This window comes from Homarus americanus, unplaced genomic scaffold (assembly GCF_018991925.1).
Source record: "Homarus americanus isolate GMGI-L3 unplaced genomic scaffold, GMGI_Hamer_2.0 scaffold30108, whole genome shotgun sequence".
Lineage (NCBI taxonomy): Eukaryota > Metazoa > Arthropoda > Malacostraca > Decapoda > Nephropidae > Homarus > Homarus americanus.
In genome coordinates this window covers 3,961,258-3,987,140 of record NW_024748109.1, presented here as the reverse complement: position 1 = coordinate 3,987,140, position 25,883 = coordinate 3,961,258, and the positions used below count along the sequence as shown (strand labels likewise).

At 36.6% G+C, this 25,883-nt stretch overlaps 1 protein-coding gene across 3 annotated transcripts in view; it reads left to right on the top strand.

The window, feature by feature from the left end:
* Positions 1–25,883, top strand: part of LOC121880178 (F-BAR domain only protein 2-like) — a 291,016-nt gene that overhangs the window by 90,256 nt on the left and 174,877 nt on the right. For 2 of the 3 annotated variants that reach the window (XM_042387303.1, XM_042387304.1), the window contains exon 8: positions 239–448. The exons of the other annotated variant lie outside the window; for it this stretch is intronic. In XM_042387303.1, the coding sequence (XP_042243237.1) occupies positions 239–448 (210 nt within the window). The remainder of the gene's footprint in view (positions 1–238; positions 449–25,883) is intronic. 3 annotated transcript variants of the gene reach the window in all.

Sequence of the window (25,883 nt, the reverse complement as noted above, 5' to 3'; positions counted from 1 at the left end):
GTCTGTTATATGTACAAACTGGGATATTTTAATCAACTGGTTGGCTTTTAGTCGAGATTGTGGGCTTATGATATAGTAATTTGAAAATGTGGTAGCATTAGTAGCTAATGAATACTATGTTGGTTTCCATTATTATGTTACAAATTCAGGCAGATTGTATTGCTGAAGGTGTTTGCATTTGGCCATAGTTTGCTGAACTAATATTATACCCTCTGTTTGGGTTAATATGACCTTCCAGGTCGCAGTGAGCGTGAGTGGTCTGCTCCCCCCAGCTATGACTCAGGTGGGGGGGAAGTTAACCAAGATGGGGATGGGGGTGAGCGAGGCACGGAGAGCCTTCCACACTCCCCGGCTAAAGCCTCCCCAGCCCGTGTGACTAGTGCCCCCACCAGCCCCACAGCAGCTGATGATCCAAGCCTGGCCCGCACTGTATTCCGCTCATCAAAGTGTAGGGTTAACCTGCCTCATTTGTGACTTCTTTTTTCTTGATAGTTTGCTCGAATTAATGTAAAGGTTGATTTGGTCACTTATAATGATAGTAAACTAATACAGCTTCTTATATATTCACAATGATATTCCTCCAAATTATGTTATAATGTACAGATGAACAATATTAATAATTTTAGTCATGTTATTAGTGATCATCTCACCCATTACAAATCATGAGTTTTGGAAGTTGATGACTTTCTTTTTTTGATGAAGTCTTCATGATGGGTTGTTTACTTATGCTATAATATCTTGCTTCAATATGTTAAGTAAACAAGAATGTCCCATCATTCCAAGGCTCAGAAGTTGTGTCTGGAAATCATAAAAACCTTTAATAATCATGAGAAACACTTTTAACTAATTTTGATGCTAAAGTATACACAGTATTGAATATTAGCACAGCATTTGCCAAAATAATGTGTTGCAATATGGTCATTAAAGTCTTTTATGAGAGGTGATGTCAAAGGTTGTTAGTTTGACCAAATGGTTCATAGGACAGTTTGTTTCATAAATGTGGCAAGCTGATGATGAAGTGCTGCTGAAATATTGAATGTAAACATAATTTACTTCTTAACTTTTCAAGTAAAGTATAAAATATTTTTGAGATGAACACTTTCATGGTAATACTAAATGGTTTGGTGATTAGTACACTACACTTATGCTTTGTGGATGTGGGTTAGATTTAGGCGCCATGCTGAACTTGCTAGAATGCTTCTTTATGAAAATAATATAGAGCTGGTCACTTAACCATTAATTACATGGTATTGTCACCTTGTTACTAAGAAAGTGGTGTTAATAACATTAGCATTTGCTATATTGTAATTTTTTCAGTCTAAGTTTAAGGTCTTTTGTTTATTCAAAAGTTGTGCTAAAGCTTGCATAATTTTTTTCCTTGAGTTGACATCATTAACCAGCAATCCAGACATAGCAACAGGCTGAACTATTGAAACTTCATTTTAGATGGGCTTAGTGGGATGCAGCAGCTCTATGAAGTGTGGTTTTGGGGAGTTCCAGCACCATTTGTTGGCCCTGAAACTTGCCTCTTTTTTTTTTTCTTTCAACCTCACAGACAGATCCAGCAGTTGTTTATTTATATGCTAAAATAATGGGCTTTGTGGACTAGAGGCTCAGTTTGTATTACAAATTACCACAAAAGTGCGACAATGGTTAAGCTCTCTTTCTCGCTCTTCTTATTGGTAGCTCCTTTCATTGCTTTAGTCATAATTAAATCACAAAATATTATATTTCAAACCTCATTATGTTCTTCAAATATTTGGTATATACACCACAGCCTCAACATTTGGGAGGGATAGGTTCCTGTGACATTCGCAAATGTAAAATTTTGCGAATAACATTCTTTAATACCCTACCTTTAATATCATACCTTAAATTAGGGACTGTAGGCTTTAAAAAACTCAGAGTAAAAAAACTTTACTTAAGCCCTCTAAATATTACACAGGTATGTGTACAGTACTTTCTATATACAGTTTATTGTGTGTTAAGAAAAAGAAATTAAATGAGAAAGCAAGTAAATGTGGTGTGATGATGGGAAGTCAATTGGATCACAATAGCTGTGACTTGTAGTCTGCGGTCTGTCCCACACGTCTCTTATCACTACCACTGCACCAACTACACATACACTAATGAACGCCTTTACATCAACGCTGTGAATGAAACATGCATACATACTGAATATTAGGTTTTCCTTTAACAAACGTATGACTGGGAAGAATATATAATTTATCCTAGTCATTAATGTAATATCAACATTATGGGAGCAAAATAATTAGCAGTCTTACTTATCTATATAAAGTATTTTTCTTACATCATAATGTGCGGTTGTAGAGGCCTCAGTAATGATACTGAAGATATTACTGCTCCTTTAAGACCTTTGGACTAGGATCATCAAGAATGTCCAAAGAAGGGCTGATAGGCGAGAGGCTGTATTGGTGGAATGAAGGGAAGAGGTAGGCCATGAGTGTGGGAGGGGTGAAGCAGACAACACCTGGCTTCGTTGGTGAGGAGAGAAATGGGAGTGGGGGGAGGGAGGCTGGATCTCGACTTTAAAAACATTGTGATTGGCAATTGTCTGGCTTTCTTTTTTAGTTCTTTATAGATTTCTTGGTAAGGTTGCAAAGCATTCTTGAAATTTTGTTTCACTTTGATGCTTAGCTCCATTGATGGGTCATAGTCATAATGGTTGACTCATTCACTCCAATTGCACGGCCAACAGCTGACACACTCATGATACTAGCGAGTTTATCCAACACTTAAATTTCCTGTGTAAGAGTCATCACTTTTTTCACTCTCTTTGCACCAAATGCACTACCACCAGTTAATTTCCTTTTGGGAGCCATGACAAAGTTATAATTAAAGTTAGAATTGCTCAGGAGGAAGGAGGAGGAGTAAGGATTCCCGCAGCCTGGCAAAATCAAAGACAACTCAGACGAGACGTGCAGGAGAAGATGGGAGAACACAGCAGCGTGGAAAGCAGCAAGATGCCACGACATCACACCATGGTGGATGCCCGTGGTTTTTAAAATAAGCACCATAGTTTTTTGCATTATTTCAATACAGGAGGTCCTTGCTTAACGTCGTGGTTACGTTCTTGTAAAACACAATGTTAACGGAATCAATTTTCCCCATAAGAAATAGATGAAATACACTAGTTATGTTCCCCAGTCTCCCTTTGCCCCATAAAATACATTACATATTTATAAATTCAATGGAATTTTTATCGGCAATATACTGTATATTATACATCCAAAAAGTAAATAAACTAAATAGAAGTGCCACTTCCAGCACTACCCTTAATCTTGTCTGTACTGGTCCGGATAGTACGCACTGTTGTGGGGGTTAGGCCTAATGCTTCTCCAATATACACAGCATGTTCTCCTTTCTCAAGACAGTTTAAAACCTCCATTTTTGTAGCAAGGCTGATGGTCTTGTGTTGTTTCTTCAAAACACTAGCATCACTAACACTTGATGGGCGCTTGGGAGCCATTTCGAATGGTTACAGTAAAAACACTTAAGCATGCACGTACGCGGTGGAAGCTTAACAAGACTGGGGAGAAAATGCTTGGGGATGCTGTGATGCTCCGCGAGAGAGCGTGGTGCGCCAAGATGAGAGAGGGTGGCGTGCCATACAAAGTTGTCCGTGTTGGGTGACAACATTACAGTAGGGTATGCTATAACGAATCTAATTGGTTCTAGAACCTTGTTCGTTATAGCATTCGTTCGTTATAGGGTTAATTCGTTCCAGGCCCCCAAATACAACCACTTAACACTGAAAAATACAATATAAAATTGTAAAAAAGTGCATAAATATGCATCTAAACCCCTGTAATAATGAACATCATTAATACTTGTAATAAAAAAACAATTATTAAAAAAAAAAAAAAATTAAATAATGTTCGTTGTAGGAGTTTCGTTCGTTATAGCATTCTCAATTTTATTGGTAAAACTGTTCGTTATAGGAATATTCGTAGTCGGATCCGTTCGTTATAGCATACCCCACTGTATAACGAATCGGTCGGGTCATAAAACAACATTGTCGGAATCATGGGTATCTAAAGAGTAGCAACGTTAAAATGAAACAACGTTGTCTGGGACAAAGTTAAGCAAAGACTTACTGTAGATATAAACCCCTGAGGCTCCATGCGGATAGTCGAATTCACGAAAGTTAAATTCGTATATGTTGAGGTTCTGGTTTACAATATAAAAATTAGATTTTTTTATTGTCTAAATCTGTTTACTCTGCTCCGAGACTAAGATACTGAAATATAACCTTTATTTCCCATAAAGTATATTACAGTATAAAAAAAATACATTTGAATAAGTAAATGTGTGACTGGGTATTAATGATATAAGTTTATTACTTTTCTTAACTCGCCTTGAGTGTAATGGAATTAATAATATATATATATATATATATATGTATATATATATATATATATATATATATATATATATATATATATATATATATATATATATATACACATACACACACAGTAGGGTATGCTATAACGACGTAATTGGTTCCAGAACCTGGATTCGTTATAGCGTCATTAAATATGATTAATCCCGTTCAGGCCCCCAAATACAACCACTTAACACTGAAAAATTCTTATTGAAGAAGTAACCAAAAAATGCGGTGCTTTATCTTACCTTGGTGTTGTTCAGCATGCAGGACAGGAGGCAGAGGGAAGGGGGAGGGAGAGAATTATTGAGAGGAAGAGGTGGAGAGAGGAGTCATCCTTCTAGCCTCTTTGGTGACTGTGTCTCACAGGCACTTTGTCTATATCATTCTTTTGTTATCTTTGTAAAGAAATTATCAGGGTTGGCTGCTTCAACCTTGATTTCCTGGACCTTCCAAAAGTAGTTCATAACATTGTCATTGAACACACTGATGGCCTTTTGCACAGACCAACATCAGGATGATAATCCTCCAGCAAGCTTGGACAGTTTGCACCAGCAAAGCAGCATCGCCCAGGATCTTTGGCTGGAATGATCTTGACTTTCCTCCTTGTCCTCCTCCTCCCCTGACTCCTCAAGTTAAGCTCCGGCTTCAGTTTCTCTGATTTTTCCTCTTTGTGAAGCTCAAGCAGCTCCTCAGTGGACAATTCCTTACCTTGATCTTCCACCAACTCCTCAACATCATCATCATCCACTTCAGCATGTGGGAGGAATTGCCCAGAGCCACAATTTCACCCAGACAACAGCCTCTTCTTCTGACTCTTGAGAAGCCTTCCAAAGTCTCTTTGAAGGACACAGTCAAACCTAATGGCCTCCAAGCAACCTAAAAGACACCTCACAGTAACCTCTTTCCAGGCTGAAGTAATTAAAATACAGCACTGCTATATTGAAGTGACTCTTCCAAAATTCCTTCAAGCTAACATCACTGGAAGAATGAATGTAAAAACATTTTAAGCAGTGCCTTTGTGTACAGCTTCTTAAAGTTAGAAATTACCTGTTGATCCATGGGCTGGATGAGAGGTGTTGTGTTGGGTAACTAGAGGTGCACAGTGATGAAGTTCAACTCCTCTGGCAATTGTACATCAAATTAGGAGGGTGGGCTGGTGCATTGTCCGCCACCAACAAAGCTTTTAGTGGAAGGTGATTCTCCCTCTTGGTGTTCGAACACTGGGTCCAAACACCTCAATCACCCCTCAGAGAATAAATTCCTGGTCACCTGCCCAAGCCTTTAGGTTTGACATCCCTTAACTACCAAGCGGGTCTTCCTAGTGTTTTTAAAGCTCTGGGGTTTTTCTGCATAATTTACACAAGGTGGCTTTATTTTACACGTTACCAGAAGCATTAGCAGCACAAGAAGGAGGAGTAAGCCTGTCTTTCATTGGCTTATGGCCGGGACAGAAATTTCACTCCTTGGTAATGGCAATATGCTGACGAGGCATTTTTTCCAAAATAGTCCAGTTTCATCACAGTTGAATACTTGCTGAGAAACAAAGCCTCCTCTTTAATATATTAAAAAAAAATGTCATAGTGTTCGCTAGCTGCTTCCTTATAAGCACTAACAGCATCACATCTCTAGCCACTATTTATTTTATTTCTCCTTGGTTCAAACCAGTAAACCACCCCCTTGGTACCCATAAACACTGTACATCACTATCACTTGCTGCAGTCTTGGCTTTAAGGTCCTCAAACAGTTATACAGCCTTCTCTAAATTATAAGCTTCACTAATGCTATCACCTGCCATTTCTTTCTCCTTTATCACACTAAGAGTAAATTTTCCATCTCCTCCAATAGCATTACACCTTGCTTTGCTAAGTCTAGAATTCCCTTAGCCCTTGCACTGTTTTCAACTCCTCATTATTCTTTAAAATCGTACATATAGTCGATTTATGCATCCCTACTCATCACTAAGTTGCATGTCTTTGTTCCATCCTCACGTTTCTTTGTGATTTCTTTCTTGGTTTCAAGGTTAGCGAGCTTTCTCTTTCGCTTTGAGCGATTCATTGTCACAATTGTATGCTTGTATAACAAAATAGTTATGCAAATACTTGTGAATTTCCACATCAAGGCAAATTTCAACAACAGTGGTGCACTGGCTACACAATGAGAATAAAGATGGCGCCTGGCGCTCTTGTTGTGAATTAAGCGTGCAACAACTATTCCGTAAGCCAGGCGAAATAATCGTTATTTATCGCGTTGGGTTGTAGGAGTTAAGTTGATTTATAGCATTCTCAATTTTATAGGTAAAATGGATTTAGTTATAGGAATATTAGTAGTAGGATTAGTTAGATTATAGCATACTTACTGTGTGTGTGTGTGTGTGTGTGTGTGTGTGTATATATATATATATATATATATATATATATATATATATATATATATATATATATATATATATATATATATATATATATATATATATATATATATATATATATATATATATATATATATATATATATGTGATAACCTGAAAGAAAAACACACGAAGTTCCAAAAGGCGGCTTTAGGTGTAGTTACCATCTTCCAGGGGTGAGTAGATTAAAGAAGAAATGCAAAACAAGGTGTATATATACACAGAGAGGTGAGACCAGGTCACAATGGTCAGGTATTGAGTAGCTGACCTACTGTACCTGTGCAAGCCATTGTGAGACACAGTCTCCTGCTACATTTTGAATCGTGCACCTACAGTGATTTACTTTTATATATATATATATATATATATATATATATATATATATATATATATATATATATATATATATATATATATATATATATATATATATATATATGTATGCTGTATATGTATGTATGTATGTGTATGTACAGTATATATACATATACACTTATACATATATATATATATATATATATATATATATATATATATATATATATATATATATATATATATATATATATATATATATATACAGTATTACCCTTACTTAACGATCAATAAAACCCACAGGGGTAGTACCGTGTTAAGTGAAAACCGTGCTAAGTGAACAACAGAACATATGGGATCAATTCCAGATAGAAACGGCCTGACCCCAAACTCCACTTTTTCCGACACAATACCTATGTTCTAGTAAAAATAACATCTTAATTTTATGATGGTACATGCACACAATTAATACTTAAGAGAAATAGAAATACAGTAGCCAAGTTAATGTTCATTCAAATAATGGACTCGACTCCCTCTCCTTCTTCTCTACTGCTGGCTCTTCCCTCTCTGAGAAATTTTTGGAAACCACTAAATTTTAATAAATAATACCTCAAACTAAAGTTAGGATAATACAATTGACATTGCTGGTTCCTTGTAAGACCAGGAATATTTTGAATATAAATGTCATATTTTGCTCAAAAGATAACATATTTACTCAGAGTAAACATTATATCAAATTTGTATATCTAATGCAAAATCTATGATGTTATATTCAAAATGATCCTAGTATAGAATTCCAGCAATGTAAATTATATTCTGGCTGGGTAATTTGTATGAATTTTATGAGCAAAACAAATATCTTCAGTTAATAAAAAAAAAAAATATTCTTCGACACTCTCCTGTCAATCAAAGTACCCACCTTGCCTCCCCCCTCTTCCAACTGCACGGTCAGTCCCAACCCTCCCCACCAATCCTCCTTCAAGATGTTGGGTGAAAAACTAAATTTTAACATTTAGTATTAAATAATACCTCAGATTAAAATTAGGATAATATAATTGACATTGCTGGATTCCTTGTAAGACCAGGAATATTTTGAATATAAATGTCATATATTTTGCACAAAAGATAACATTTACTCAGAGTAATCATTATATCTAAAATTTGTATGTCTAATGCAAAATCTATGATGTTTATATTCAAAATGATCATAAAATAATAAGAATTCAGCAATGTAATTATATTCTGACCGGGTATTTTGTATGAATTTTATGAGCTAAAACAAATATCTTCAGTTAATAAAAAAAAATATTCTTCACACGGTAACAGATGGTCGGTCGGTCCCTCCTCCCCACCCCCCACCAACCCTCCTACCAGATGTGTGGGAAAACCAGAATATTTACCTTTTTAGTAATAAATAATACCTCAAACTAAGTTAGGATAATATAATTAACATTGCTGGATTCCTTGTAAGACCAGGAATATTTTGAATACAAATGTCATATATTTTGCACAAAATAACATATTTACTCAGAGTAAACATTATATCAAAATTTGTATGTCTAATGCAAAATCTATGATTTTATATTCAAAATGATGATCATATTGTAGAATTCCCGCAATGTAAATTATATTCTGTGTAATTTGTATGAATTTTATGAGCTAGGCAGGCAGTCAGGCAGGGTGGCGGGTGGGGCGAATCTAAAAATTGCTCTCGGGCGGACACTCTGCCGTATCGTGGAAAAACCGTTAAGTGAAAGTTGGCTCTGGCGAGACACAGCGTATCGTAAAATCGCACTAAAGCGAAACCGTGTTAAGCGGGGTATTACTGTATATATATATATATACCTACACAGTATTACCCGCTTTACATGGTTTCAATTTCAATTCTCATTTGATGCACCTGCCAGAACCGGACTTTCATCACTTCGCAGTGCATCTACTCATATACGCTGTGAAGTACTGTATAATTTTTTTTGTTTTAGCTCATAAAATTCATACAAATTACTCGGCCAGAATATAATTTACATTGTTGGAATTCTTACAATATGATGATCATTTTGAATATAAACACCATGGATTTTGCATTAGACATACAAATTTTAGATCTAATGTAATAATTTGGTTTACGCAAATCAAATATTTTATCTTTTGTGCAAAATATATGAAGTTTACATTCAAAATATTCCCTGACCTGCAAGGAATCCAGAAATGTCAATTATATTATCCTAACTTTAGTCTGAGGTATTATTTATTACTAAACGTTAAAATCTAGTGTTTTCACCCAAACATTTCTCAGAGAGGTAGGAGCTAGTGAGCTGGAAAGAGGGGGGAATTGAGTCCATTATTTGAATGGACATTAACCTGGCGACGGTATTTCTCTTGAATATTAATTGTGTGAGCATACCATCATAAAATTAAGATGTTATTTTTACTACAACATAGGTATTGTTTCGGAAAAAGTGGAGTTTGGGGGTCGGGCCAGTCTCTATTGGAATTAATCCCATATGTGCTGTTGTTCACTTTACACGATTTTCACTTTCCGTGGTACCCTGTGGGTTTAATTGACCGCATAAATCAGCGTACTACTGTATATAATGTATGGTATGTTGTAACACACTTAAAGACCTTAGTTGTTGAAACACAGTAATAACATAACAACAACTCTTTTCTCTTCTCCCTCTTCTCTTCTTTCTTTTCCTCTTCTCTCCTTTTCTTGTATCTTTTTTCTTTTTCTTTCTCTTTTCTTCTTTCTTTCTCTTCTCATGTACTATTTTCTTTCTCTTCTCTTTATTTTCTAATTTCTTTCTTTCTTTCTTTGTTTCTTTCTCTTTTTGATGATGATATTTGAAGGCTTCGAGATGAAAGAAAAGTAAGAAATTTTGCCTGCAGCAGCCCATTGTATACTTGGGAAAAGTCAAACATTTATATTATCTTCACCCTATCAACTTCTAATTCTTGAATATGCTTACAATTAAAAATAATTAAGGAATTATTTGAGTTACTTCTCAGTATGCGTCATAACTGTCATAATAATGGGAAGATGTCAAACTCTCTAGTAAGAGTAATGCATGTGGTAACTGCTGGGTCTGTCATAATCATGTTGTGGATTTACTGTGGAACTGGGCATTATGTCTGGCTCCTATGCTGGGTGCACACAGCTCAAAACTGACAACTGATTCCTGAACTAATTCTAGTTATATCTATTGTAGTTTGTGAAATTTCATAATTTTTAGTTTAAGCTATTGATTGATAATAATCAAGGTCATTTATGATAATGAACATCAAGAGCCAACAGTTGAATTTTCATGTGATTAGCTTTAATGTATATCATGTAATCCGCATAATTTTATTACTGTTTGCAGTGCAAATAAATATATATATCACAGTTCATTCCTTTGCAATGTTATTCTTCAATATTGAAAGTCATTTTTGCACACCAATTACGTTTTCTCCCAAACCCAATGAATAATTCAAGAACATTTTTTAATTGCTATGAAATAACTAGATTATGTTCAGTACACAGTGAATTATAACATGGTATAATGGGGTATTTTGTAGTTTAGTGTTGATTCCTTAGTTAAGTACGTACAGTAAATTGAAAATTTAATAGTAAATGTTGATGAGGTAGACTGCAGTATTCCATATTTAGGAGTCTGTTTATGTAACCTTTATACTATATACTCTTCAGTGTTTTTTAGAATATATTTTAACTATTAATTGGAAATACTGCTTCATAGAAACAGGTGAATATATTAATATTCATATAATTGTTTGGGGAATGAGTTCGCATTTTGATACTCGTAATTACTAGACATTCCTAAGAATTCACATGGTTAAAATTTCATCTCAGGGGGGGCTTGAGGAAATGATAGGTGTAGATCACTTAACAACATAAATCTGCAGGCTACTCTGGTTTCACATTGGTATTGTAAATATGCACCACATAGTACTTCTCATTAACAAATTTCAGAGTAGAGTAGAACTTCTGTAGTTTATATTACTAACTTAAAACATTTACAATACAAGCTTGCAGTTGATGTACTCGAGAATACTCTACTTCCGTTTCAGTAATATGCAATAATGTTCATATTAGTATTGTGTGTCAGAATTATTGAAACTGTGATAGCACTGATGACATGTTTTGATTCCTTGGATAATTTACTGCACTGAAAGAACTGAAGAATATTTATTGTAATGACACTGAGAATAACACTGTTTTCACATCTGAAAATGATCGTTGAGGTTTTTTTATGAAATTGTTGATTGAAAATAATGGTAAATTAATTAATTTCTTCTAATGCTGGCTACATGCTAAAGCAGTTTATATGACCTTGAGAGATACAATTTAGCTGATAGGATGTTGATATTTGTGATGGTAATGAGGTTGTGGTGAGAATGAGCTGTGTGCACATGGTGAAACAATTTTGGCAGTAACCATGAGCACAGTCTTCTCTTTCAGTGACGTTACCAGGAGGAACACCGGTTTTATCCTTTGGTGGGTACAACCCGTGCTGTCCTATATTTCAGGCTCGTTTGTATGCTCTGTTTGTGGCATTATTTCTGAGTCGTAACTAGAGGTCAGCTGATGTACATACCCTGTTTGGTGTCCATGTAAACTGCTTTTTATCAAGCATTTTTAAGATTTAATATTCATGTTTCATCAGCTGACCTTTAGTTTTATTCCAGTTTTGAACCTTAATTCCTGACTCCAGAATAGCGTTCCTGCGAGTATCAGCTTTTAGATGTGGCATCCGCAGTAGTGCAGTGGATACGTCTGTGTCTCCTATGGTCATTGGAAATTATAATTCTAGCTAAATTTTTATTATGTTGCTATTCGTGATTGCCACAGAGCTTACTAAGACACAAGGTCAACCTCATGTACCGAGTATGGTAGAATTGAAATTTTCTCTTCTATAGGTATATTCTATAATTACTATTTTTGTTAATAAATGCTTTATTTTTTCCTTATTTAAACTACAAGCTGTCACCTCCTGTAATAGTTTGTAAATTTGCACACACTATAGATTTTGATTCAACACACATTCTAGATCTGGTTGATTTCAAAATTTAATATGACTAAACATACTTTACAGGTTCATAGTAATATTTAATTTCCCCTACATTATCGCTTGTGACTGAAAGTACTTTTAATATTAGTGCTATGATTATTTCTTACAACCCTCCTTTCTTATCAGCCAATGATAAGCATTCAAAACATCTTCAAAGATGATCTGGTCATTAATGTTATTTTGAAAATAATTGTACTTCCTAAATTTTCAGGTCAGTGTATTTTATTATTATTATTATTATTATTATTATTATTATTTTTATTTTTATTTAATATTTCTTGTGTGTTTTAATGTCAACATAAGGATATTTTAAACTCGTAAGTACTTGAAATGCTTGAAATCATTCACATTTTGAAGAAAAAAATGCTTTACTATGTGTGTGTAAAGTGAGTTGACTAAATGACACTTTTATTTATTTTTTATCATAATAGTGTTTGCTATTAAAAAGAAATCCCTGGTAAATTGTGATAGGAAGTCACATTGCTTGGTTTCTAATATCTACTACTAATATACAGTATGTCTATCTGCTTATGTTGCAATTCCTGTTAATAACTTATCGTATACAGAAGTAGAATTTACCTCACAATTGTCTGAAATATGATACTCATACAACTAACATGTGCAGTGTCAGAGAATTAAGGTGGGTTGCATGAGATTACAAATGGTTAACAGTAATGATTAATTCCATTTTTCCTCTTATAGTTTCTTACAGATAACAAAAAGTAAATCATTTTTTTTCCTGGAAGTGAGATTGTGCTAATTCTTATTGGATGATGCATGAATAAATTAATGATTTCGGTTAAAAGTCAGTGTGATGAAGTGTGTCCAGTTTAGTTTATGGAATTTTTGGGGGGTAATTGAATGGAACGTTGTCAAATTGTGATTGCAAATGTACTAACACCATGAAGATACAATAGTAGAAATTAGCCGATTGATGAATTTAGGTTAATACACAATGAGCTTACAAATACTGTAATGTGGACAATATGATGTGATACAGAAAGAAATCATTCTTATCATTGGTGTTGTATGATTCTATTATTTTGTATATATATATATATATATATATATATATAATGGTAATTTTGTTTTGCCTTTTTTTATTATCACCATTATCAATAATAATATTAATATTACAGTACTGTATTATTATTATTATTATTATTATTATTATTATGTTATTACCTTTACATTATTATTATTATTATTATTATTATTTTTATTATTATTATTATTATAATTATTATTATTATGTGTTTATCATTGTTATTATATCAACCACTTGCTTGTGCCAGATAGTTACTGCAGCCACTGGTGTCTGTACAGAAATCAGAGTAAGTTGAAAGTAAAATGTTGTCATTCTGAGTTAATCACACTTGCATAGATATAACAAACCCCACAGTTCAAACTAGAAGATAGTGTTCCTTAAAGAAGTTTCGAATTACTGTAGTCTTCGAGGGACTTTTTAAAGTTATTTTATGAGTGGACCATATTTAAAAAGGGCATACAATACATATTGTCATTCATTTGCATTGCAACAAATTTGTGAAATACACCATGTCATAAAACCAAAAGAAAATTTTTATTGAAGATGTTTAAAAGGTTATGGAGAATTGTTTAATTCATAAAGGTTTTTGAGTTATACGATATTTGAAGTTAATTGTGGCAGCATACTCCACAGTTTCTGCACTATGGCCAGCATATATAAAATTATTATTATCTTACCTGAATACTGTGTTTCATGTGAATTCTATTAGTAGGCTGTTTAATAGTGGTGTATATAAATCTTCCGGGAAAAGGGGCGAGGGCAGATCTCACAGTTATCGAAACTTCACCAGTCCGTGACATATCCTATGCATTCCTCCCCGAAGACTGTTTGACATCCCTTCCAATATAAATGAAAACTCAGAACAAAACTAACTGTTGTCCTACCTCCTTTAACGTGGAATAAGAATATATTGTATGGTGTACAGTCAAAGATAAAAGTCGTGTCGCGGTTTTGTCCAAATATTAAATATAACTCATGAAACATTATGAGAGCCCCCTACCACAAGGCAGAACGCACCAAAAGTTTTAGCCCTTCGGCATATGTTTTCGCCAATTTTCACGACATGACATTTGTCTTTGACTGTACATGTAACAAATTAATAGAGATCAATTCACTGGACAGGCTCATCAAGCAACCCTTTTTTATTAAATTTATAAAGTGAAACATAATTTTACAGATACAGTGATATCCCCGTTAGCCAGAACAATTGGTGCAGAGCTCTTCCGGGGTTGAGAGATTTCCGGCTAACCAGACGACTTTCTCAAACCTAGAAAAATTCCTTATCCCCGGAATCTTTTCCGGTTACTGGGAAAAGTTTCCGAGCGTCTAAACTAGACATCTTGCACCGACAGACACTAGCCCACTTCCCCAGAATATTTCTGGGTGCTGGAGATGTTTTCCTCGAGTCTAAACTACCTGAGTCCGTAAATGCAGTTCTAATTAAGTTAAAAACTCCATTTCTTTACTATAATAATCCAAAATAATTTATCTAAATGTTTGGTAAAATAAATAAATATGAAAATTATAAATCTTTATGAAATGGGCGTGAATAAAGTTGTGTGGTACAGCAAAGACTGGTAATTTCCACGCGCATGGAGCTGTGGGGGATTAGTGGGTCTCGTGTACTTGACCTAATGCAATGTTCAGTCGAGGTAGGGTGGGGGATTAGTGGTCTCATATTACTGACCTTCTGATGGAATGTCAAGTCACCCTCTATTGGCTGGGGGATTAGTGGGGCTCATGACCTGAAGATGTCTTGAATAAACACGAAACGTAAAGTATTTTTAAAGTGATTATGATAAGTATAAGTATAAATGAGCAAAGATGTACCCCTTCAACATTACCTTACATAACATTTTTAAAGTATGGAGTGAGAAAGCAGAAAGGTGTGGGTGATAAGAGAGATGGAGTGGAAATGAGTATTGCCAAGCACTCCTCAACAGCTAATATTTAACTCAGTCACACACGCAAATTTGTCACACAATAAGACCCTCACTCTTTATGTCTGTTGTCTTAATTCCTTTGTTAGGGGTATGTGAGAGGTGTTGGAATGCGTTAGGGTGTGATGTTGGGGGTGTGTGTGTGGCTGATTGTCGGAGAGTGTGGGTGGTTGTTGGAGTGTGTGTAGTTGTTGGAGTGAGAGGGTGGTTGTTGGAGAGTGTGGGTGGTTTTTGAGTGTGTGTAGTTGTTGGAGTGTGTGTAATAATAAAAATAATAATAATAAACAGTTTATTAATAGAGTTGCAGCCGGTGGCTGAAAATATACAAACTTACATGTGATTTAGACATAATAATATACATTCAATACATTTACAGGGCTGTAAAGTGCATAAATCAGGAGCTGTTTATTATTTTAACACTAGATGGGATGGTGCTATTATTATATCTATCAGTGCGGGTTCTTATGGGCTGAATTTTGTTGTAGTGGCGGACTGCGCGAGGTACTGCAGGTGGTAGTAGGTGGCGATGACGAGGATGGTGCAGTAGTCCACTACCAAACCTTGCTAGTGCGTGGTGGTGGAGGTCACTGAGGGATGGCATTGAGGGTGGAGAAAGCGTTGTTGTAGCCGTAGTCTGCGCCGAGCATGATTCTGCAGGCCCTCTTCTGTACCTTCTCTAGCTGACGTTGTTGGGAAGAGTTGAGAGAAGACGACCAGGCTGGCTGGTGTTGCATACGTTAATTTTGGGAGTATAAATGCATTGTAGATAGTCCTGAGCTCTGGCGTGGGTTCCCCAAGTGACCTGAGTCATCGTAGCATGTAAAGTCGGTACGAGGCTGCCTTAGTTGTTTACATGGGCCTTCCAGTCCAGTTTGTGATCTATATTAACACCCAGGAGTTTAGCAGACTGCACTAACTGGAGAGGATGGGCACCCACTTTAGCTGCTGGAGCTTGCACTGGAGTGGTGGTGGTGTTGATGTGCATGACTATGGTTTTGGTGTGATTGATGGTGACCTTGTTCTCCGTAGTCCATGCCTGCAGCCTGTCCAGGGTGCCTTGTGTGTGTGTGTGTGTGTTTAATGCTGGCTGAAGAGTGTGGGAGTCAACCTATTTGGGAGGTGAGGGCTGCGTGGTCAGTTTTCTCCCCCCCCCCCCTTTTCTCACTCAAGCGTGGCTAATTGTGATAAGAGAAGTTACCACTAAGATATCCTTAAATGAAATATTTTAATATGATATAGTGATGGGAATTCCATTCTCATATAAAAAACTTAAAAAATGTTGATACCGGAGTCAGTAAAATCAGTTATAATTTCGTTAGACACGCCATTTTTTTCATCAAAATAATCCTGTACACTTTAACTAAAAGTTTGGTTAGATAAATATATTAAAAAAAAAGCTCTATATGATACAGGCATGAATACAGGGTAGAGTTGTTACTTTTATCCTTTTCACCACTGATCGGCTCGTTAGTCACTTGGGCGATCGTCACGTCTCTGTAACACACTTCACTCAATTGACTGTACTGTAATACATAATTAATCATGTCTTATCACTTGTGATGAAGGTTGGGTGGGAGATTATTGGGTCACATTATTAACCTGACCAGATGCAATGTCAGGTCCCCCAGTGTTGGGTGGGGGATTAGTGGGTCTTATGACCTAAATATGTCTTGATCGACATTATTTTGTACCTATGAGGTATATACATAGTACTATACTGTATTGTATATGAAGGGTACATGTATTAATAAGCACAGATTATTACAGTAACATATCTGTACTAATTATTGAAAAACAAATAAAGTGGTGGTGGTCACAGCCAAGACGGATTCGTATGAAACTGGTGTCTTGGTATAATTTATGTCTAGGATTATATCTAGTAGCATTTCTCAAAAGCTAGGATCAAATTATACAAGAGAGATATGAAAAATTCAGGCTTAAAAAAAAGGGGGTCGAACAATATACAGACTCCCTGTCGACAATCTCTCTTCCCTTTCTCTTCGCCACAATGTTACTTCATTCTCTTTTTTTTTTTTTTTTTGCAGGTACTTTAACGGGCAATGTTCGGTGGATTTGGCATTCTGTGTACAGCCGGCAAGGCTAGTAACACACGTCTTGCCCGCGGTGCCCACCGTTTCTCTGTGGATGTCGGTCACACGAGGATAACCCGTTATAGTACATCCTTCTTTCCTCACACAGCCAAACTGTGGAATGCTCTGTCTTCTTATGTGTTTCCATACTTATACAATGTCTCACTTTAGAAAGCTGGTTTTTCGGCATCTTCGTGGTGTAGATTAACACAGTATAACCCTTTTCTTCTCTATGTACCAATTTCTTTCGGTTCTTATTTTTTCACCCCCAAGCCCTGTTGTGGGTCGTTTGACCTGTGCCCGGGTGGGCTAATTCCCGTAAAATAAATATTAAACAAATAAATAAATAAATAAAATTTTTGACCCCTCGTTATAAGTAGTTAAGAGGGACCAGAAAAAAAGACACTGATAATGAAACCACTTATAAAGGGGGATTAATTCCACTGAAACACTTGTTAAACATTTGATTACACACTCATTTCAGTGAAAGTGGTTCATTGACACGCTTACCACTTTTCTTACGACATACAACTTCTAATTTCACCTCCATCTCATAGCTACTATGCTTCCTTTTAACCACTACATCACCTTGCTTCGGTTTGGAGCTGATGGCTACAAAAATAGTCCACCAATGTCAACAAAGCCACAATAAAGTTGATTATTATAGTTTTTGGAGCACTTCAAAATAATGCATGTGGATACAGGCGACTGGTACTAAGCATGCATAGTGTGGGTGAGGATGTACTTAAAGAGAATGGGAGGCTGGCGGGAATTTCAATCATTCAACGCTTGTGCTCCCAAAGATTGACTAATTTCAGCCTTGGAATCCTCTTAACTTCGGGGTCTTTTTACATGTAGGTCCACAATTATTTGACCACTTAAGTGCGAAACCACTTTTAATGAATTCACTTATGACGAGGACCCCCCTGTACTGTATGAAATTGGTTTATACACAAATATAATGTACAGGGTATTTGTAAAATATACAGTACAGTATAACCTCTGTAACTGGCTGCACAGCCTCTGTTCAGATCACCAGATTCACCCCTAAAAATAGGCACACTAACATTAGAAGTTAAAATTATAGGTACGGGGTATATAAAAAGCAAAAACAAAAGTACAGTAGAATGTCGATTTAAAGCTTTTCAATTTAAGATTACTGATTTAATGCGATACCCACAATTAAGGACAATGTTTTAATTTAAAGCGAATATTTCCTATTTTGCTCAAGTCAATCTGGCGCATCATATTTTAAAATTCGTTCCTAATGTTTCTCTGGGCATGCTACACTGTCCTTAGGGCAAAGCTGTACTGTACATGTACTCAAAATAATGTACTAAATGATTACTAAAATTTTTGTCTAGTGCAAACTATAGCATGATTATATTCAAATTAATCACGATCTTATAGGAATTCCAGCAATGTAAATTATATTCTCCCTGGTTACTTCTGTAACATTTTATAAACAAAAAACCAAAACTCATTCTAAGTACATAAATAAACAAATAAATACTTCACTAGACCTTCGGCACCAACTGTCAAACATGTCACTGTCACCTCCTCTTCCTCCCTCTCCCCCTCCCCCCTCCCAGCCAGGGTTTGGTGGTTAAAGGCTTACAGTTTTTATCTTATATAATATCACAGACTAAAGTTAGCAGAATATAATTTGCATTGCTGGAATCCTTGCAAGACAGCGAATAATTTTAATATAAACGTCATAGTTTGCACAAGAGATAAAATTTTAGCCCCATGTAATAAAATTTATTAGAACATGTTAGTTCAGTGACATTTTATAAGAGAAAAACTTTGTCACTCTTAAGGACAGATAAATAAATAAGCACTGGAACTTGGCATCAACTGTCAAACATATCACCTCCCCTCCTCCCCCCCCTCCCCCATCTTCCCACAGCTGATCGCTAGTAAACAGACCATTTCACATCCCATAATTTTAGCTGTGTTGATTTATGAGTGTTTGTTTTAAAATAATACTTCAAAAAACAATGTTTTGTTTATTTTAGGAGATGGACTGAGGTGCATCTGGGTAGACTCCCAGTCTTTTTAGTATTTTGTGCTTCTCTCAAGTACCAAACTAAATTATTCCATTGAAACAACATTTCGATTTAGTGCAGATTTGGTTTAAAGCGACCTCTCTTGGAACGTATCTCGTGTTATATCGACGTTCTACTGTATATCAATAGCTATACCATAATGGAAGCATAAAAAGAGCAAACTGCATCTCAATCTCCACTAATGCTTGCTTTAGCAGCACTGCAATGTTCTTCGCAACGGTGCTCTGTGCTGCAGACCCTCTGACCTGTAGATACTTTAAACTTTTTCATTACAAGAAGTGTGTGCATGTAAATAAGTAAAATATGTATGTGTATAGTATCTTCCTGAAATTATGAGTTAAAATACTTTACACCTTCTGTTAATTATTTCTTTTTATGTTATTTTTATTTTTTATTGCACATTTTGTATGTAGGATTGTGTGCATATAACTAAATAAAAAGAAATTAAGAAACTTATGAGTTGAAAAATAACTACTCTGGATAACAAAACATATAACTTACAGGTGGGGAGGGGTTGTAAATTTCACGGCTCAGTTTAGGAATTACTTGCCACTCATTTTAAATAATTTGTTTCAGAACATACCGGTGTTAGGAATGTTCCAGATACTGGGACACAAGATAAACAGTCCCATTCCTACTTAATACATATTATCCAGTGAACATTCCCTCTGTGCTGAGCTAGAAATCTGGAAACCATACAGCATAAAATACTGTATTAAAGAGACCTGGATGTGGTAGATGATGATGATAAATTGTTAGTTGAGGAACATATCCACAGTGTAGCAAACAATATGAATTACTTGATGGACCTGATCCAGCAAACATACACTGTACCTTTCATTGGGCTAGAAATCTTCTATTGGTGACTGGAAACCAATGAACACCTAAACACTAGATATTGTTCTCGGTAGATGGTGTACAAAATATAAAATATAGTTAAGTACAGGAAACTGCTGTTGATGGGTAGTTGGCAAGTAATATGTTATCTAGTATACAGTGTACAGTATATAAAATAAGCATTGGAAAAAGCATTCCCCCTCCCCATCATGCAAAAAATATTTGTGAGTGTGTGACAGATAAGTGGAGAACATAGACATATATTCCCTCTCTTGCTCCATATTGATCATTTTTGGTACAATAGATGAATTGTAGTTGTCATCCATATGCAGTCTTTTTGCTTGCATTGGCCATAAGAAAGAAGGTTTTAGGGCTACATGCCTAGAAGTGTAACTTTGGGTCCATCTGTAAGTTAGATGGGTCTTAATTTATTGTATAAGGATGAAACTTTTAACTTTAGGCTAAAGTGTATTCAGGTCTCAACCTGAGGGTGTCCCTTCAGAGCAGGACATTCCTGTCTCAGAATTATTAAAAGTTTCATTGGCAAACATTACATTATAAAATCATAATACATAACATGGAGCTTCCTAGGCTTGTTTATCCAATAAGCCATCTGAGTTAGACTAAGCATGTCTTATAACCATTATTGTATGTTAAAGTAAACCATTGGGTTTCCATTTATTCTCTTGTTATTTACTGTCTCCCTATCACCCCTGTCCAACATCTCAAAAAGTACAGGACTTCTCGCCTGCCAGCTGCCAAATGAACTCACACCTTGCCTCTACCTTACCTTATAAGCTATTGTGGATTCCCTTATTCATTTCTCCTATTTCATTGTGCCAATGTCTCCAGTCCCCACATTTGGCACAAAGTCTCGCTGCATGTGAGGGAAGGACGCTAGGCACTACATGAGGCCCCACCTTCTTATGGTACTCCCCACTCCCCAACACCCCTCTACAGTGGGTCCTCGTTATCCGCAATTAATTGGGACCAGAAAAACGCCTCTGATAATGAATTCACTTATAGCAGGGCATTAATCCCATAAGAAATAATAGAAATAGGTAAAATTGGGACCAAAACATTGTACACGACACTCAAAAAAAAATTATAAGATATCTTTTAACAATTATTTATCTTATAGACATTTGATAACACATTATTTTAGGAAATAATTTAACTTTCTAAGTTATCTAACATCCTTAAAGTTCATTGGGGTCGGTGTGTTGAGGCAACATAGGTTGTGCCAGCGACCCGGTGGTCCGCAGCAACCGTTGTTAGTGCACACTCACTCCAGTGGTTCATTGAGACAAAATACTTATTGTAATGTTTTAAAAATAAATAATTTTATATAATAAAATATTTTTATTTACTTAGCTTCAAAGGTTTGACTTGATTGGATTGATGGAGGTGGTGTTGGGAGAGGAGGATTAGTCGGAGAATGAAAAAAATAGACTGTGTGGATTGTCCATTCCCACTCTTCTCTCGCCTAATCACTTTTAATTTTACATCTACGTACACTATACCTAGCGTGCTTCCTTTTGAGCGCTGCACCACCCTATTTGGGTTGAGAACTCGTGGCTACAAAAAGTATCAAATAATTCACCACAACGTGCATGAAAAGACACAACAAAGGCAGGAGTAAACACAACACAACACTGGTCTGGATGAAACAAAGCGGGAGCCTGGCGCGGGGACACGTGTGTGCATGCATGACGCCAGGAAGAGGATGAAATTTCAAACACTTCAGCTAAAAATACGTAGAATTTATCGGGACTTTTAAATCCGTAGGTTTTATTTCATAGTTTTTGAGTGGAATCTACTTAAATGGGGGGGATTTTTATGTGGATGGTCATAAAAAGTTGATCACTTACTTGCAAAACCGCGTAGTGAATTCGTCGGGGTTACAATTCAAAGCGTGTTATGCCCCAACATAAGCGGATAAATTTTCCTCATGAAAAATATAAAAATGGGAGTTAGGTTCCTGAGCCTCCCTTTGCCCCATGGAAAAATGTTACATATACAGAAAATCATTGCCATTTCTATAGAAAACAGTATATAGAACTACAGTACTAAGTTTGTGTTGGTACTCACTGATGGGTGGAGGTGATAGAGCGAGTGGGTAGTGGAGCGAAGGAGGAGGATGGCAGGAGTGGAGGAGGAGGGTGGGAGCGGAGGAGGAGGGTGGTGAGTCATTGAGACTCTGACGCTGCCTCATCCTCCTCCGACTGGGGTTCCTCCGCAGCTGCTTGCTCCTCCTTGGCTGCCGGCTGTTGTGAAGAAGCTACTTCTGCCGTCCCGCGACGAAAAAATGAATCCAGTGTTGACGGCTTGGTGCTACTCAACTTCTCCTTATAGATCTCGGTGTAACAACCAAGACTGCCCTCAATGCTGCGTTGAACCTTTGAGCTACGTTCTCTGTTTGGGTCGTCATCTAGAAGCATTTGCATTGCTTGCTGGAACATGTTCAATGATTCTGCCAACCTCTTGGAAGTTAGCGTTCGTTGAGGTTCTTCGTCTGCTTCGTCTTCAATGGGACTGTGTTCTGTTAATTGTTACAGATCTTCGTTGGTGAGCACTTCTGTATGGGATGCCAGGACGTCCTCAATATACTCTGATTCCAGCTTATCAAAGCCTGCCTGTCTAGCCAACCTGAGGATATCCCTTTTCACAGCTGGGACTAAGTCTGAGTCCCGTAAAACTGTTGACACACTCGGGCCACAGTTTATGCCCCACACCATTCAGGCAACTTTCTGAAACCTCTTACCATGCCTTGCCAGTGTTGTCAATTGCATGAAGAATGTTGAAGCTGCGCCAATGTTCTCGGAGCGTTGATTTATTTTCTCCGTCTGAAGCGTTGAGCACTTGGGACATGGTATGGCGTAAATAATACGCCTTGAATGCGGAGTTGACACCTTGGTCCATAGGCTGCATCAGTGCTGTCGTGTTGGAAGGCAGGAATACAACTTTACACTGTTGTGCAAGTCGTCAAGATTGGGAGGATGAGCTGGAGCATTGTCAAGGATCAGTAGAATTTTGAAGTTAAGGTTTTCCTTAGCACAGTATTCTTTCAGTGCAGGGACGGCATACACTTTTAACCACTGGCTAAATATGGCAGTGGTTATCCATGCCTCTTTGTTTGCCTTGTAAATGACAGGAAGGTCATCCTTAGAGTAACCTTTCAGGGCCCGTAGGTTGGCAGCGCGAGAAATCAGCATAGGCTTCAACTTGAAGTCACTGGCAGCAGCAGCGTCAAGCGGTCTTTCGCCGCTTTAAAACTTGGCGCTCTTTTCTCCTCCTTGGAGATATAGGTCCTCTCAGGCATCCTCTTCCAAAAGAGACCAGTCTCATCCACATTGAAGACTTACTTCGGTGAGTAGCTTCCTTGCTGGATAATCCGTTTGAATTCTGGCGGGAATGTCTTGGCAGCAACCGTATCTGAACTGGCAGCTTCACCAGTCATCTTTATGTTGTGGAAGTTATAACGGTGCTTAAATCGTTGAAACCATCCTCGGCTGACCATAAAGGTCCTTACATCCACATAGCCAGCATCTTTTCAAATTTTTCTATCACAGTAATTCTAGTATGAGTTGTTTTAGTTGCACTGAGAGTAGTACCACTTCCAGCACTAACCTTAATCTTGTCAGCGTTGGTCCGGATAATACGCACTGTTGTGGGAGTTAGACCAAGCACAGCGGCTGTGTTCACAGCACGTTCCCCTTTTTCAAATCAGGTTAATACATCCATTTTCATAGCAAGGGTAATGGTCTTACGTTGCCTCTTCATTACACTAGCATCAGTAGCACTTGATGGGCACTTGGAAGCCATTTCGAATGATTAGAGTACAATTTTAGAGCTAAAACACTTAGCACACACGTATAATGTGAAGTCGTAACTAAGACTGGCTTGGGGACGCTGTGACGTTATGCGAGTGAGGTTAGTGCCCCGAGACGAGAGAGTGTAACGCTGCCAGATGAGAGATGCTCTGTAAAAAGTAGTCCGTGACGTTAAACGAATTTTTGGTCTCTACAGTTTAGCGACGTAGTACCGAAACAACGTTAAGCGGGACGACATTAAGCGAGGACTTACTGTAATAGGAATAAAAAAAAGAAATTGTATAGCACACATCCAGAATACATTTGTCTGTTGATCATGTTAACTGAAAACTAATCTTGTTTTTTGAAAAGTGATCCCTAATTGGTGAATAGTATATAGTACAGGGCGTCCACGGGTTATGAACAGGTTCCATTCCTGGGGACGTTCAAAAGTTGGATTTGTAGGCAAGTCGACACATGTTATATACTGTACATCTAAAATCACTTAATTTAAGACAAAAGAAGAAAGAGAATGACAAAATTCAGTCAATGAAAGAAAAAAATAAGTCATCAGGTAAATAAAATACAGTGGTCCCTCGGTTAACGAACACAATTCGTTCCACAGAGTCGTTCGTTAGCCAAAAATTTTGTTAAGCGAATCTGTTATTTCAATGGGATATTGGGTAATTGGTTCCAACTCACAGAAATAGTACATACAAAGTACTGTATACCAGTAATAGAATTAACAAAGCATTAGATATAAACTAAATACAGTACTGTACTGTACTGTACAGTATACTGTACAATAATAAATAAAAAAACGCTAGAATACTGTATTTTATCTTTCTTTGAGGTGTGTATGTCGTATTACCGGCAGTTTTGTTTACATTTCAAACAGCTGATTGTAGAGGCAGTCGATGATGATATGCCATATTCTTTACAGAGTGCATTGGTTCTAATGCCTTCTTCATGTTTCATAATAATTTCTGCACTGTATATTATCAATATGTTAACTAAATTTCAGAATGACCAATAATTTTAATGCAAAAATATTCAAGAGACCAACAAAATCGATGTTCACTCCACTGTAAACAAAGTTAAACTGAGAAGCGTTGGTGGGTGATTCAATCAGCTGATGGGCACACTAAAACTGTTCTCTGTACTGTCTATATTATCAGTATGTTAACTAAATTTCAGAATGACCAATAATTTTAATATAAAAAAATGCAGAAATATTCAAGAGACCAACTTTCTTGATATTTACTTCACTGGAAACGAATGTAAACATAGAACCAATTACTGTATTGGTGGACTAGCCGATCAGCTGATGCGTACAACAAAACCTGTTTGTCGTAAGGATTTCGTTAATTGAAGTTTTGTTCGTTAATCTAACTGAAAATCCTTATGGGAGCTAATTCGTTAACCAAAATTTTGTTGATCGAACCGTCCGTTAACCGAGGGACCACTGTACTGTAAATTTCAAGTTTAACCCCATTCGTATCAGCGGGCATTCGTAAGTCAGACGTTCGTAAGTCGGAGACCTCCTGTAATGTGCAGTATAACCAAAAATGTGTGGACACAAGGTTTCTGTATAAATGACTCTTATGAAAGGTTTGCTGCACAGTAACTTTTATGATGTAACTTCCTTATCCAACCTCCTCTTTGTATTGTCTCTGGGAATTTTTATTTATTTTTTCTCCTACCCCTTTTAGGGTTGAAGATGCAATAGGAGAAATATACTAATTGTTTGAATTAATTTCAGTTACTAATGTTATGACCTTATGGGTCATAGACTGATGGCTTACTTAGCACTTATTTTATGGCTTTGCCATAAAATGGAATTTTGGGATTAATCTTTCATATTTATTTTGCAGATATTTTCATA